Source organism: Hoplias malabaricus, chromosome 5 (assembly GCF_029633855.1).
Source record: "Hoplias malabaricus isolate fHopMal1 chromosome 5, fHopMal1.hap1, whole genome shotgun sequence".
Lineage (NCBI taxonomy): Eukaryota > Metazoa > Chordata > Actinopteri > Characiformes > Erythrinidae > Hoplias > Hoplias malabaricus.
In genome coordinates, this window is record NC_089804.1 from 15,883,987 (window position 1) to 15,901,224 (window position 17,238).

The following is a 17,238-nucleotide window of genomic DNA, read 5'->3' on the forward strand; positions in this document are numbered from 1 at the left end:
TTGAGTCCCGCTCCTGGTGACTGTGAGGAGTGTGGTGTGCTCTCCCTGTGTCTGCGTGGGTTTCCTCTGGGTGACTGTCTGTGTGGAGTGTGGTGTGTTCTCCCTGTGTCTGCGTGGGTTTCCTCCAGGTGACTGTCTGTGTGGAATGTGGTGTGTTCTCTCTGTGTCTGTGTGGGTTTCCTCCGGGTGACTGTCTGTGTGGAATGTGGTGTGTTCTCTCTGTGTCTGTGTGGGTTTCCTCCAGGTGACTGTCTATGAACAGTCTGGTGTGTTCTCCCTGTGTCTGCGTGGGTTTCCTCCGGGTGACTGTCTGTGAGGAGTGTGGTGTGTTCTCCCTGTGTCTGCGTGGGTTTCCTCCAGGTGACTGTCTGTGAGGAGTGTAGTGTGTTCTCCCTGTGTCTGTGTGGGTTTCCTCCGGGTGACTGTCTGTGAGGAGTGTGGTGTGTTCTCCCTGTGCCTGCGTGGGTTTCCTCCGGATGACTGTCTGTGAGGAGTGTGGTGTGTTCTCCCTGTGTCTGTGTGGGTTTCCTCCAGGTGACTGTCTGTGAGGAGTGTGGTGTGTTCTCCCTGTGTCTGTGTGGGTTTCCTCCGGGTGACTGTCTGTGAGGAGTGCGGTGTGTTCTCTCTGTGTCTGTGTGGGTTTCCTCCGGGTGACTGTCTGTGGGGAGTGTGGTGTGTTCTCTCTGTGTCACATTAGTATATGGGAGGGGGGAAATTTTTCATGATGGGTGGTGACCATGGTGGCCATTTTGAAGTTGGCTATTTTGGATCCAACTTTTGTTTTTTTCAATGGGAAGATGGTCATGTGACACATCAAACTTATTGGGAATAAGTTTGATGTGTCACATGACGCATATACTAATGTGCCACAAACAGGAAGTTAATATCACCAACCATTCCAATTTTATTAAGGTGTATCCATATAAACGGCACACCCTGTACATACACAACTGTAAACTGTGATAAATTATGCAGTGAGTATATTACATTACTATAGCAATGACAAGTCTGAACCTTTTTCCCCCTTCTCTGCTTCTCAGAACACATTCACCCAGAAGACAGGGGAAAACAAACAAACACACACCCATTCACACACTCCTACAACAGGCACTCACAGGGTGCTGAGCTCTGGGGACAGGCGCCGGGGGGATGAGGGCACAAAGGGACGGCTTGACCTGAGAAAAACAAGCCCACTGCTGAGGAGGGGAGACCTTTCATTAGGGAGCATTAGAAGGGGAGTGATGGGAGGGGAGAAAGTGTGTGTGTGTGTGTATGTGTGTGAGGGGGTGTGGTAACCAGAGGGGGACACACACTCCAACTTACCTCTGCCCGTGCTCCTAGAGTTGGCCTCATCTGTTGCTTTTGTTTTGCTCTAGATTTGAATGCGATGCAATAATTCTTTCTGAGGAATACCTGAGGGCACAAATGAATCATTAAACACACACACATACATACACACACACACACATGCATATGTAGGGGGCACACACACACTCCATACACGCACAAAGCGACCTCGCAGTATCTCAGTTCAGAAGACTCGCTCAAGCACAGAGCCACCATCATCAGCACGAGAGAGAGAGAGAGAGAGAAAGAGAGAGAGAGAGGGAGGGAGGAAGAAAGGGAAAGTAAGAGAGAGACATAAAGAGAGAGCAATAAGGCAGAGGGAGAGTGAGAGAGAGCTGGCACTTATGTGGATCGGGAACATCCCTCCGGAGCTGAGGATGCGTCTGGGAGCATGAGCGCCGGTGGGAAGGAGCATGACATGTTGTGTCAGAAAGCAGTGGCCCTCATAGCTGACCTCTGCATCCAGGACAGTCCACTATTAGACCACAACACTTGTGAGGAGTTCCTCTTGCTCCTCTCCAACCAGGACTTCAGCCTCAACCAGCCCGGTAAATACAACTCCATTTCTACTGTGTTTTAGTGCTGCCTTTTGTCTGGCTGATTTTCTATTTGCATCACATTTTACTACACATGACTCTTACTCCAATTGACTGGTAGACAGATGTCTCGGCTGGTTTCACACATTGTGAACACTTCAACTCCAAAAAAATCAGGCTCAACATGTACCTTTTACACTATGTTTTAGTGCTGGATTATTATTTGTCTTTAAATTCGTTACTGCATTTCCAATTATATCACTCTTTGAAAACCATAGCTCCAACTAAAGTAGAACAGTGTACTTAGCACTGAGTTGCCCTGCTAATTTAAATTACTTTAACACTCCAACCAATCAGGGTTAAAGCCTAAATAACCAGTTATATATGTCAATGTTTCAGGACTGGCTTGTCCTGCTGCTCCTATTACTGTTACACTCTTATTACTGGACTCTGCTATGTGCAACTGGATTTCATACCCTGTATTATTTCCCTAACTATACCCTACAATGACAACTTTTACTTCCACCACCTTGTAAACATTACATTTAGCCCTGGAAGATCAGATTCTGAACCTCTGCTGTTGCTGATTTTACATTACTGTGATATGTGATGTCAAGTGTAGCCAAGAGCAATACTAGCATTGCCAATTAAAGCTCCCTCAGGAACTGTTTGGTGGGTGGTTCTTCAAGAAACACAAAGCCCCACAGTTAAAGTGTACTTCAAGGTATAGCAAAATCTTGACACCTCTATACTTTATTCTAGAACCTGTCTCAGTGAAGCTGCAAACACAAGAACGGTTATTCAGTGGTTATTGAATAAAGGCCGTTGCTATATTTACAATAATGGTTTCTACATAGAACTATTTGCATGCATAATGCTTTCTTTCCACAGTGAAAACTATTTAAGAGACGGATAGAGAATGGGATTTGAATGTTTCTGTGAATGGTTGTGTGTAGCACCCAAAAGGGTTTGGTTTTTTAGCACTGCTTCCACTTTTCAACAGTAGAAGAACATTTTTGTTGTTCTGTAGAACCATATACAACATTTACCATCTGGTTGAAGACTCGTTTCAACAGGCAAAACCAATTTATACATACAAACTCTTATATACACTCCCTTAAACCTGACTTCTTCTACCACTAGAAGAACCATTCTAATCCTTACAAAAATGGAAGCTTCTTCAAAACTCAGTTGGAAGCAAATGAAATGTTCTTGAAGGAATCAAAATGGCGTCCATATATTCTTTAATAAGAGTTTTATGTGGGTTCTTGAAAAAAATAAGCTGTTTCCTATATAATTATGAGCTTTCATGATACAATTGTTCTCCAGACTGATGGAGAACATGCTGTATATGGTTCTATATATAACATCATATACGTTCTCCATCGTTCTGAAGAGCTGATTATTTATGCAGATGGTTCTATACAGAGCTAATGCCTTTATTAACAACAACCCTTGAAGAATTCTCTTTATGAGGGTAGGAAAAAAGGGTTCTATATGGTACCAGAAATGTTATAACGTTATTAAGAAAATAAACACTTTTGGTGATATCTAGAACTATGTGTATTTTAATTTAGTTATAAAACCTGGTAATCGTTAATGGTGAAGTATCACGGTATTCAAACGGGGCAAGACACGTGCGGGGAAATCAATGGATTAATTATTAATAGAGGAAAGAATGCTAATAAACTGCAGAGACCAGAATTAAAAAAATAAACCAAAACCTTAAAGTAGTAAAGAAGCTGTACATTAAGTTTTTCTCTACGTTTATGGGGTCCTACACACTTGTATTTCTCAGTTGGGAAAACAATGGTTTAAATCTAATTTATAAAAGAAGTTAAACATGAGCAGCTCTTCTATGGCATCAAAAAACCATCTGTGACACAAATGGCACGAAGTGGGGTGCTTTGGAGTGATGGCAGTGTTAGATCCTTAAAGAACCTTTTCCCAGTGCTGAAATGTACAATTGAACCACTGTAAATTTTTAAGGACATACTTTAAATGTTATGTAATGTTTTTAAAGCTGAAACCAAATAACCCAGTACATCTCCATGACTCAAGTGGATCACTTTGTGCTATGCGGTCAGCAAACACAGGAGAGTAGCAGTGGGCTGTGCAGTATACAGCAGTACTGGACATTAAGGGGTTTTTAGGGCAGCGTTACTCAGTGTGTGATTAAGCGCCTGTGTCAGCCGGCCTGATGTTTGACGAAAATGAATTGTGAGGTGCAGCTTTGCGAGGCAAAAGGGTAAACACTCACGTCTGACAGATATGAACTTCTCCGCAGCCTCCTATCACAAACAGAACAAGTCCTGAACCACTTCCAGCTTGAGGAAATGCGCATAAACGAAGCTTCAGAATCAAGAACTCAAAAAAATCTCCAATGGTTGTGCTGAAAAAGCTGAGTTATCTGACTACCCGTCCTTAGGGCGGACAATTGGGGGCTGTGGGTTACACACGGATGGCAACGTTGCACACTTTCTGTCTGGGAGTGAGTCAGACAGTTTTTCATGTCTGTGGGACCTTTAATGGGTTTTCATGTCCTAGGGGCTGTGAAAGAATTGTCGTCTGGAATAAAACAACTTCTTTTTAAATCCTATTCAGAGTGTACAGTGTTTTTGCAACTGTTCTGAGAAATGACTTATGCCAAAGTCGTGAAGAAATTAAATACTAATTTATTTTATATTACTGCTGTGATATCAAACAATTATCACCTGAATTTTTTACACACTAAAGGAAAGTGTTAAACCTGTCTTAGGATGACATCTGTATTAATAATTTAGTTAAAGAGGAATGCTACTTATATAATTCAGACATAGCCTAAATCATTCACTGTGAAATGGTTAATTGCATGGAAACAATCCAGTGAAATTCCTTTGTAGCATGAAAATAAGTGTCATAATATCTACGACTCAGCTTAATCCATGTACAAATGCTGTTTTTTCCCCTCAAACACACTGTTCCACCTTAAAAGACGCTTGGCTTCCAAATGTAAACAAACAGAGAGAAATGTGATTGCCCACATTTGTACCATTATCATTATCTGTAACCCTTATCCAATTCAGGGTTGCGGTGGGATCATTGGGCGCAAGGCAGGAACACACCCTGAAGGGGGCGCCAGTCCTTCACAGACACACAAACACACATTCACACCTACAGACACTTTTAAGTCACCAATCCACCTACCAACGTGTGCTTTTGGACTGTGGGAGGAAACCGGAGCACCCGGAGGAAACCCACGCGGACACAGGGAGAACACACCACACTCCTCACAGACAGTCACCCGGAGGAAACCCACGCAGACACAGGGAGAACACACCACACTCCTTACAGACAGTCACCCGGAGGAAACCCACGCGGACACAGGGAGAACACACCACACTCCTCACAGACAGTCACCCGGAGGAAACCCAGACAGACACAGGGAGAACACACCAACTCCTCACAGACAGTCACCCGGAGGAAACCCACACGGACACAGGGAGAACACACCACACTCCTTACAGACAGTCACCCGGAGGAAACCCACGCGGACACGGGGAGAACACACCACACTCCTCACAGACAGTCACCCGGAGGAAACCCACACGGACACAGGGAGAACACACCACACTCCTTACAGACAGTCACTGACTTTAGGTACTGACTTTATATGGCAAAATGAGAATGTAAAAAAAGACAACAAAGCAAATGTGACTAAAAGCCAGTGTTTCTGCCTCTCAAAAAATGAGTGATGTCAATTAGGAATGTGTAAAGAATCCTGAAGCTGGACCTCCATGTTTGATACTACAGCATCTACCTATAGTACATGCACGACAAACAAGTTTTCATTAGCCATGTTTAAAAATAAACCAGCTGTCGTCTCTTGTAGTAAAATCATGTCGCAGACAATGCTCGAGCAGCTGTCAGGAGAAGGGGTATTTTTGGGGGGCGACTCCATGGCTGTCACTCTCTGATGACCTGAAGACGGATCCCTGTTTGGCAGCAGTCACGCGAGTGTGGACAAAAATCCACTGTCAGCACGCGTTAGGCTCAGCAGGCCGGGTGCGAGGGGGCCGGACAGTGCCTCGGCTAAAGCTGGGGGGGCACTAAATGCCATGATGTGTTATCGGCCCGTCGCTGTGAATCAGCTGTGCCACACAAAGGCTAAACAGCTTCCCTCCTCTTATCGCAGCAGAGATTTACAGCCATGGAGGCAGCCTCGCCTCAGATCACTGGCCACCTGATCCTGAAGGAAATGTCAAAAGTGCTGGAGGTGTACTTTCCTTGTTTTCTCACACGTTTCTGACACAACATCTCACGCTGGGTCTCAAAAGATGCATTTGGCACCGAGGGAAAAATCCAGGCTCTTTTTTAAGCTGAAAAGAACAACAAAAAAGGCCATATATTCTCAGTCTGAGGACCCACACTGTGCAATATATTTATCTGCCGTCTAGCCCTTAGATGCAAGCTTTGTTCATATAGTGCTCAATTTGTGGCTACAATAAAGGGTTGTATCGTTTGTGAGAGCTGATTGAAGTCATTTCTATTGGCTGCGTCAAAGCCAGTGTTTTTCTCTTATCAGAGGCGACATTTCTGTCTGCATTGCATTACAGCAGAGATATGACACAGCCAATTACTTCCTCAAAACAGCCTTTAAAAATATAACCATGGCGAACCCAGTTTCCTTTCAATTTTTGTAATAACAGAATTTGAACACTGTGCCAATCTTGCTAAGTACTCAAAACATGCCACATATAAATATAACCAAGTCTATATTTGGCAGCTGCAAACAGCCCATTTTGATTCCACTGGGTTTGTGACATCACAAGCACAAATACATACACAGCATATGGTATGAAGTGTGTTAGGGCACTTAATTTAAGAGTTTTAGAGAAGGCCATTGTATCAGTCAGAGGTCCTTGATTTGTCAGTGGCAACCAAAACTACTCTTTGTGTGTACACAAAAATGTAGCCCCAAAATAAAGCTCTGTTGAGTCCACATATATGTTTTCAACTGGAATACTTTTAGATCTACAGCTCAAACTGTCAGGTGTTTAGGGACTGGGGTGGTAAATATATGATTAGAAGCTGTTCAGAAAAGGATGAACATTGTCATTCATGTAGTGTGAAAGGCTTCTGTGCAGCTCTGTTAGAGCACATCTGCACTTTGGGAACGAGAGGACACTGCTGCAGGGGAATGATTGATGGAGAGTCCAGTGCAGGTCAATTAACAGTCTGCAGATGTCTATAGACGGGACTCTAGCAACAGAGGCCTAACAAACCTCCTCTAACCAGGGTTGCATGTTTTTTTTTCCAAAGGTTCAACACACTGTAAGTGTACTGCAGCTATGAAAAGACCAACACTCACTTGGAACTCTCTGTAATGGTGTTTGGGCCTGAAATTCTGAACAGAGCCTAGATATAGCCCAAGTACATTATGCCTTATATATATATGTCTTTGCCACTGCTACTAGAGGACTATGGAGATTCTCTTAAATTCCATACTGACCAATTCTCATTAAAGTTGCATGTTATGAATGGTATATTAGATGTTTTTTTAACAAAAATGTTCTCCCTAATTTGTCATTTTGTTTGTAGATTAATACGTACTACTCAGCTGCTTCACAATGTGCTTGGAGAAGAACACTGTTTTTTACTTTAGCTAACAGATACTGGCCACCACTGTGCTGAGTAATGGAGGAGAGGCTGGGAAACATTCTATGCACTTAAAAAAGAGTGAGACCCAGTAAATAAGGAACGTCCCTGGACGTTCAAAATAGGCCTAAAAGTAGTCTGTCCGTCAAGGACATATTTTAAACGTCAATGGACTTCCAAAATCCATCTTAATAAGTTAGTTAAGTGGTGACCAATCGATAACGTCAGTGGACGTCCAAAATGCGTTTTATACAAGTAATTTTTTTCGGGACCAATTAATAACGTCAATGGACGTCCAAAATACGTCTAATAGTCGTCTTTTCAATGTCTGTGTTTGGACGTCTTTTCAACTTTCATTTTCAACCTTAAGAGAACGTTGATTAGACGGCAGTCATTACGTTATTTCAACGTTGAATCAACGGCTAAATGTTTGCTGGGGAGCTATATGTCTTTATCAGTTTAATTGTGAAATATCAACATATTTTTAACCCATGCACAAGGAAGTGCAGAGAAACATATCCATGTAGTTGTTACTGAATATACTGACTGAACATATACTGAGAGATCAGGATCGAGTTCAACTAAACAGATCCCATAGAGTTCACGAAAAGCTGTTTGATGCTTAATCACAGGGGAAGCCTGAAATTGAAGTTACAGCACTGGCGCTTATTAGTGCATATCTCATCTTCTTGGGCTCCTGTTAGATTTTATTAAGCCCAACTTCTTGCTGCTGGTGAACATTAGCATTGCTAGATCATTAATTACACGCTGGGCACCTACTGCTTTGTGTGACGCGGAGAGGACTGTAAGAAGCTGTGCATTGCAGGTAAGATTCACATGCAGCAGAAGTGGAGAATCAAATGAACTGTACAGTGGTGAGGCTCCACAGCCCAATACCCGCACTGTATCGTCAAAAAAAAAAAAGATTAAAAAATCAAAAATATAGTTTTCCATCTTTCCATTAGATTTGGAGTTAAATCCAAGGGAATAAAAACATATGAACACGTATATTAGTTTTAGTTTACCATGGCCCTTATTCATCAACATGCATATGGTCAAATCTGATCGTAAAATGAATAGTAGCAGAATTTAGTATGAAAGCTTGATTTGCAGTTAAATATCCAACAGTTGGTCAGTAGGGGCTGCAGTGCACTTACTGCTCAACCTCTATTTCCAGCTACAAACACATCCATGGGCTCATGAGCCTCAGAATTGAAAAACCTGCTTGAATTAAGCTGTACTTTATGAAAATATTATGTGAATGGGGCACTAGTAGTCTCTTGATTCCGCATGCAGAACCTGATTCATAAACTCGAGTCAAATCTACACATGGATAATGTCTATGGAAGCCCGGTTCCACCACATAAAATAATATAAAAGGCACCAATTTTTTGTCGCTATCTCAATATTTCGAGATACTATCTCATTATGTTGAGATACTAATCAATATTTTGAGATACTATCTCATTATTTTGTGATACTAATCAATATTTTGAGATACTATCTCATTATTTTGTGATACTAATCAATATTTTGAGATACTATCTCATTATGTTGAGATACTAATCAATATTTTGAGATACTATCTCATTATGTTGTGATAATAATCAATATTTTGAGATACTATCTCATTATGTTGTGATACTAATCAATATTTTGAGATACTATCTCATTATTTTGTGATACTAATCAATATTTTGAGATACTATCTCATTATGTTGAGATACTTAGTCAATATACTGACATAGTATCTTAAAATAATGAAATATTTTCTCAATATAATGACTTAGTATCTCAGATGAAGACTGAAGACTGAAATGAGCTTCCTCTTATACATATGAAGAGCTTTATACTCAGTTAAAATATTAGCTAACAGACGCCCATACAGCCCAGAACTACACTGAGTTGTGTTAGATGGTAGAGGAAGGGCCGTATTACCTATTCATATAGCGTAAGACCATCTCTTGATAATAGAACCAAACCTTACCCGGTTAATAACACACACACATTTGCTGTTCGCTTCTTTTATAAGTCCAACCCAGCAGCCAGTCCATCTCTATACACACTAATACACGGGTGCAGCAGTGAAGTGACAGCTAAACAAGTCCAGCAGCAGTAGCTAATTTGCATGATTATAATGTGTCTTGGAGAGACTGGGGTAATTGTTACAGAGTCCACATGTGGGGGATACTGAGGCGGGGAGGGGGCAAAGGCTTTGACACAAAAGAGACATGTGAAAACCAATCTGTCCAATTTAAGTACACACTGCGCTTGATGGGGACATATTAGCTGATTCACGGATATTCTGGTGGACATTGCATGCATATAAATGGACCGAGCCGGCCAACCCCTCTGAGCATAATCCCCGACAACTGGGCTGCCGGATTCTGCAGCTGAGCATGACCCCAGCCAGAAGTGGCTGATAAAAAAGCCAGAGGTTAAATTTAAACACCTCTTCTCTCCAGCTGAAGGGTCAAACTGTCAGGGGATCGGTGGCTGCAAATAATGGTCCTCCGTGTGGAACACATCCTTTGTGAAAATGTGCAAAAGACAAAAGACAAAGAAGAAAACCAATGATTTTTCTCTTAGCAGGAGGCAGGGCTCTCACTTTCTGAGGGCTACTTTTTTTTACAGTTTAATTTGGATGATCAATGCGATTTGGCTATTGGGGCCATTCCTGCTGATTCTCATCAATGTGACAGTACCTCCTCTTCACCTAAGCAGTGCAAAGCAATTTCCCACTAGCACGGTGCTATTATGAATGTGAATATGGGTCCATGATTAAAGTTCCCCTGTATTAAACAATAAAACTCTCTAAAGAATACGTTCACATTTTAAATGAAAAAGCAATGTTCATAAAATTCCGAGGATGTTTCCTCAACATTTGCTAGCTCCAAACTACAGGAAGTGTCTCCAAATTCAAGAGACGGCTAACTGCATTACTGCAAAGTGCTACAAAACGAAACAAGTCGCATTACAAATGATCTTCTGTTGTAATTCACACAGGTTCAACTTCAGCCATGTACAAACAACGGTCATTGTTTCCTCAACACATCGTTCCACCAAGCGTAGCTTCTGAACATAAACAAACCAGAGAAAACAGAATTTCCCCACAATCATAGGCATCGCCTTTAAGCTCATAGACTTGGTTTAATAGCATTGGAACTGCAGATTTTTTTTAAAGTACAAAAAGTAAATGCATTTATATTTTTTGCATATCACCTCACATTAACCACTTCAAAGAAACCAACAACACAACTCTCCTTGATATAAGGTATGTTTGGTGTCATTGAGTTACTTCTCCCTGTATGAAACATCACCCAAGAAAGTCTGCTGTGATTTGGTCATAGCTGCTAAAGATAATTAAAGCCCTGCTGATATTCAGTGACACCACCACCTTGAGTGTGATATTGCTTTATACAACAGTTCTACAAGCACAATTAATTAATTAATTAACAGTAATAAGTGACAACAGATTCCGATTAGTTTTTGATTGAGTTGGCTCTGCCCTCACAGAAAGTTCAGCAAATGAACTGGGGCTATATTGTTGGCAAACCACACTATGTACAATAGCCTGATACTTTGTGTAGGTTTACGTTACCACAGGCCACTGCCTTTTATCATATACATTTACTGTATCTGTATAAAGCTGCATTATATCTGTATAAAGACAGCAGCCCAAAATCAGAGCGTAACCTATGAAATAAAAAATGCATTCAGTGGAGCGAGCGGAGACAGCAGAATCTGCATCATGCCATAAATATAATGCGATTTTGATGGGAATCTGGTCTGTCATCTGAAGACAGCCAAATATTTTATATCTGCTTGAAGCCCAAGGTAGCCACAGATGATGTTTAGCTACTCTTTGTAAGAGCCTCCTGTGGGATTTTGCTGACAGAATAAAGAATATTCCTGAATCAGAAGACCTTGTAGAGGCAAGCATAAGGCATACATTATAATGGAAGGTCATTCTGTCTTTTAAATCACATGAATGATGGATGAGACCTTTCCTTTTTTATTGACAAGCAACTCAGATTTGTTCAACCCGCTGTTTTGAAGTTATTTGTTTCTCAATGTAAATTTGGATACATATTACTGGGATCTCATTGAGAATCTACATTCTTTAGGCAAAAGGTTTTCAATGTTTTGTATTTGCTTCTTTTTGATTAAGCTCCAATGTCGTCTTCCTCTTCTTACAATGACTAACAAGCATAATCTGATGCTGCAAACTCTTGCTGTGTTCATTTGTGCCCCAACGGACTTGCACCTTTTTGTGGGCGTTAATTCAACACAAGGGATTTCAGCGAAGCAGGAGAAATACATTGGCATTGAGGCAGAATAAGTAATTGAGCTGTGCTGCTATACCACAAACAGATCAACATGCTGTGTAAGCCACATGTTGGGGTAGTTTCCATTTGAGCCTGGGATTAGATCACGGGAGCCCCAAGGCAGTGGGCCAGCCAGAGAAGGATCCACCAAAGGACAAAGGCATGATTTAGTACGCTTTGCATGTGCTTGAGTAACGTGTGAAAGAATTAGCAGATATACAATCACTTGTTTAAGAATGAGGAGCAGGCTTAAGATAATCTCATCAGTTCTGTCAGGCTGTTTACTGCTTGAGTTGTCTCTCAGCCCTGCCTGCTCTTCCATAACACCTCAGCAGTATCTGCCAGGCTACACAGCACACGGGGAATAACATAATTTTCTTTGTGGTGGTAAAGACAGCTTTCGAGCCCCAGAGGTCCAGCTTGTTGGTTTTGCTACATATTATATTGATCTTCAGGGAATGAAGCCCATTGGTGCTGGAGCTCCTACACCATGAGAGACAATTATAATCCCAGGGGGGTGGGGGGAGGGCTGGGTCGTGTTCTGATGAGACATTGCATCAGAACAAGACTTCTGCCAACCACTGGACCTAGGCTAACCACACACATCTCAGCAAATACACTCTACTTATCTTTGGAACAAGGCTGTAGGGTGAAAACAAACAAACAAACAAACAAACAAACAAACAAACAAACACCTTAACGACTAAGCTGCTAGTAATTAAAATGATCTAGTACCGCTTGGATATTACATTTAATATAACATAAAAATGTAATATTACGTTAGCGCTAAGCAAATTATGCTCTAAAACTTGCAGAAGTCATTGAAGCTTGTTATGGGTGTATTAACATACCTTGTAGCTTTTTTACAGTAACTACTTCAGTAAAAACCCCTGACACCAAGCGCCCACAGTTGCTTTCTGACTGAAACACACCTCTCAGGCGATCACTCATACTCACACTCAGTGACATACAGTACACAGGACTTAGGTCTAGAATATCTTCTTTCACTTTCAGTGATTTCTACCTGTTTGAAATACATTCTCAGTTCCTAGTTCTGGTACTGGTTAATCTGACAATTCATTTCAACACTGGAATATAGAATATATAGAATAGAATATATTAGATAGATCTGGCTAAGCATATTAGCTTTCAGGGAACACATTAAAGCTGGAGAATACAGGCCAGGAGACAAAGACTTAGACAAAATTCATATTGTGAGGAATCTAGTCCTGGTGAGACACTATTTTCTACTCTATTTGACAGTTTAGTAATACATTTCCTAGCTGTAATTAAATAATTTAATTATTCAGTGCGGCACGGTGGCGCAGCAGGGAGTGTCACAGTCACACAGCTCCAGGGACCTGGAGGTTGTGGGTTCGATTCCCGCTCCGGGTGACTGTCTGTGAGGAGTTGGTGTGTTCTCTCTGTGTCTGCGTGGGTTTCCTTCGGGTGCTCCGGTTTCCTCCCACAGTCCAAAAACACACATTGGTAGGTGGATTGGTGACTCAAAAGTGACCGTAGGTGTGAGGGAATGTGTGTGTTTCCATGTGAAGGACTGGCGCCCCCTCCAGGGTTTATTCCTGCCTTGCGCCCAATGATTCCAGGTAGGCTCTGGACCCACCGCGACCCTGAATTGGATAAGCGCTTACAGATAATGAATGAATGAATAATTATTCAGTGATTGCACCACAGTTCTCATGAGGTGCTAGTGTAAAATACACATTCACTTGTTTTTGACCTTTAAATGGGTCAGATACAACTTGACATCACATCAGCTGATAGCATAAGTTTTATTGATCTGTGCTTTACTCGAGCAGGGAATAGAATCCTAGTCAGGAGACCTGTGCTTATCCCTGAACTCTGGTCTTCTGGTTTGAGATGTTTTCATCCCTTTATTACGATTACCATGATTGTTCTGATATGTGCATCGTGGCTACAACGTCACCTCTTCCTGAGGAACGAAGGCTACTGCAAATCGCAGGCTTAGAGTTCAATGCATTAAGGGGATTATTCCAGTGTCTTTCAACCTCATCCCCACCAGAGCTGACCTTAGTGTCGATAAGTGATCTACACAAGCTCTGCTCAAAAAATAATGAGTCTCACTTTGGGGAAATCTGACAAACAAACCCTTACTTTAAAGAACCAGATGGACACTTGTGCTATAAGAGTGACACTGCATGCCAAGACTTCAGCGTGGATCAAGAGAAACAGGAGAAAATTGCTGCTCTGTCTGCGCTGATTCAGTGCTCTCTGGTAATTCCCAGGCTACAAAACCAATAGAAATAGTGTGAGTCCAAACACCTTCGATGAAAGCTCGAGGGTAATTTCTTGACAGATTAATGAAGGGGACAGTAGTATTTACAACACCTTCTGCACTAATTGGTTGAGAACACTGATGCTTGACCAAATTAGTAACAAAAGACGGCAGAGTTCTAAGGCCATGCACAGGCCAGGCATTTATACGACATTCAGCAGCTGTTCTTTGTTAAGCGCTGTGCTAAAGCATGGAGTGCAGGAACGCTCTAATCTTGTTAAGGAGGTACTATTCAATCGCCTGTAAAATCACCAAATGATTTTCTCTCCAAGTGTCACTCGGTGTAGAAAAACACTTGCAAAAACTGCCACGTAGGCATGATAAATCCTACCAGGTTCATTATATGGCGTGTAATACGTTCAGTGTCAGTGTAATGCAAATGAAATCCATGTTTGGCAGTAAATCCCTTTTGCTTTATGCTGGGGTGAGAAAACAGGGAGTATTTTTATTTCATTTTATTTATTTATTTTCTTTTTTAAGAGCAAAGAATGCATCTACCCCACTAGCGATTTGCCGTCATTAGACACGTTATCGTTTCCAATTTCCTGGAATCTGTTGTGCTTGGGAAGCTGTGTTTTCTTTTAAAGTAGCATTTGGAGACCCCCTTGGGGATCCATCTCTAGAGTAAGATGAACGAGGAGAGAATGAGTGGGAAGCTAAGTCAGGACACAACAGGGCATGAGCTAGACAAAGAGGCATGGCCTCAGAATAATGGTCTATGCCCAACCAAGCAAAAGAAATAAAAGAAAGCGCACATCTGAGGGTAGGGTGGGGTTTGGGAGCTGTTTTTAGAAAATCTCAATCCACAGAAAATCAATAATGGCCCGTCAGAGGCCGGGGATACCTGACAGTAATTGAAAATTGATGGCAGAATTAAAGAGCATGTTCACAGACATTAGTGAGCCTTAAAAAGGCCAGTTTAATTTCATTACATGCATATTAATCTGTTTACTTTTGGCAAGCAATCAAGTCAGATTTCAGATAAGGGTATACTCCATCAAAGGAACAAATTGTCATGATTATTATTATTATTATTATTATTATTATTATTATTATTATTATTATTATTATTATTTTGGCTTAATTCATATGTGATGTGAGTCATTTTGTATTTTAAAATTTCATTGTAAATGAGGTACTAGACAGTTTGTTTATGTTTGATGAGTCTAGATCCACTAGTTTAAAAAATAAATCAAATTCTAGGTGATAAAATGCTTTAAGATGCTTTATTTATAGATCTATAGCTGATAAATTAGCTCCTCCATTGATGGACGATAGCCAGACATGTGCACATACAGATCCCAGCTGAACTTGACTCCTTGCTAAAATTGTACACTAGTCAGTGTATACCGTAATTATTTTTTATTGTGTGAGTGTCAGCTCAATTAGAAACAAACTGGTGCCTTTTTGGCCAAACTGAGTGGGTGGTGGGGGGTGGTCTGTATTAATACAAACTGAACAATGAGATCCTCCATAAACAGCTACTTGCCGAACAGAACTCCTAATCACAGCATTGTAAGTTCTGAGAGCTCCCTCTGTGAATGTCTGTATATGGAGCATCTTGACATATTGCTGCAGTAGAGGGCTGCAAACATTGGATTGCTCTGGTGACTGAATAAGCACGTAAGATAGTTACCCTAACCGTACCCCCTTACCTTATGAGAGTACAAAATCAACCACATACTGTATAATTTTATTACATTTTCTTTAAAATTACACCAGTAAGAAAATACAGTGTAATGTGATTTTTTAAATCTCTAGTAGCACCCAGTAGAGCGTGTCTGATCCGTTCATACCAACACACACACTAACTTACCAGTCAGTGTCACAGCACCCCTGAAAATGACTCTCCACCCAAATCATTCTGGCTCTGTGGTGGTCCTTTGAAGGTTCTGACTATTCAGGAAAAGGGGGCAAACCAATGGTGCTTTTTCCACTACACGGTACCTATTCTACTCACTTCTACTTACTTTTTAGCTCATGGTACCTAGTAGCTTTTCTATTAGAACCACTCTCCCTGAAATACAGCTGATGATAATGCAAAACACCATCTCGAATGACACTCGCAAGCTTCGGAAACTACAGTGAATCCACGTGTTGATGTTGGTATTGTTGTTTGGGACTGAACACAGCTTCACATGAGTTCAGTTTTTCTTTCCTTGGTGCACCACCCATCTCTTTGTGGGGGTCTTTCATCAGCAACAACTTCAAGGAAGCTTTGTAACTATTGAGAAGACCATGGCATAATTTTATGAGCTAAACGTAAAAGTAAATGTGATCTCTACTGTACTTTGGAGATTTTACAAAGGAATAATTTGTGATAGATGTCTGCATTTCATGATTGACAAGTCTCTTTGGCCAAGTGGTGTGCTACCATGTTTACAAGTCACATTTAGTACCTACACGCCTCAGAGTAAAAGTATTTGGTTCCAGATAACAGGTACCAAATGTGTCCAGTGCATTGTCAACAGCTAAACCAGGTCTGAGTCAAAAGAGCAACCATTTGACCAATGAAACACAGACCTCCCCCTCCCTAGCTACCTCCTCCAGATCATCTAGGGGCTATTGAGGTGCTCCCATGCCAGTTGGCACATATAATCACTCCCCAGGGTCTCCTCCACATTGGATATGAGCAAAGAACCACACCAGAGAGGCATCCAGGCTGCATCCAGACCAGACGCCCAAATCACCTGAACTGGATCCTCTCGATGTGGAGGAGCAGCAGCTCCACTCTGAGTCACCCTGTCTTCAAGGGAGAGTCCAAACACCCTGTGGAGGAAACTTAATTCAGTCACTTGGACCCATGATCTCATGCTTTGTGTCATTATTCAAAGCTGATAACCATTGGTGAGGGTTGGGACAAAGCTTTGCTTTTTGGCTCAGTTCTCTCTTCACTGCAACGGACCGTTACAATGTCCTGGCAACGGCGCACCCATCCATCTGTCAACCTCCATCTTTCACCCACCTGTGAACACACCCCCCTACCCCGTGCCACATGACGCAAAGCTCACTTCCAACCTGGAGAGAACACACCACTCTATGTTCTCAGATTCTCCTCCTGCCGATTCTCATCCCC

General features: G+C 41.6%; 1 protein-coding gene across 2 annotated transcripts in view; it reads left to right on the forward strand.

Moving 5' to 3' along the window:
* The first annotated feature begins 1,738 nt into the window (after positions 1-1,738).
* The window catches only part of syt6a (synaptotagmin VIa), a 93,720-nt gene continuing 78,220 nt past the window's right edge, over positions 1,739-17,238 (forward strand). For both annotated transcript variants that reach the window (XM_066670972.1, XM_066670973.1), the window contains exon 1: positions 1,739-1,895. In XM_066670972.1, coding sequence (XP_066527069.1) covers positions 1,739-1,895 — 157 coding nt within the window. The remainder of the gene's footprint in view (positions 1,896-17,238) is intronic.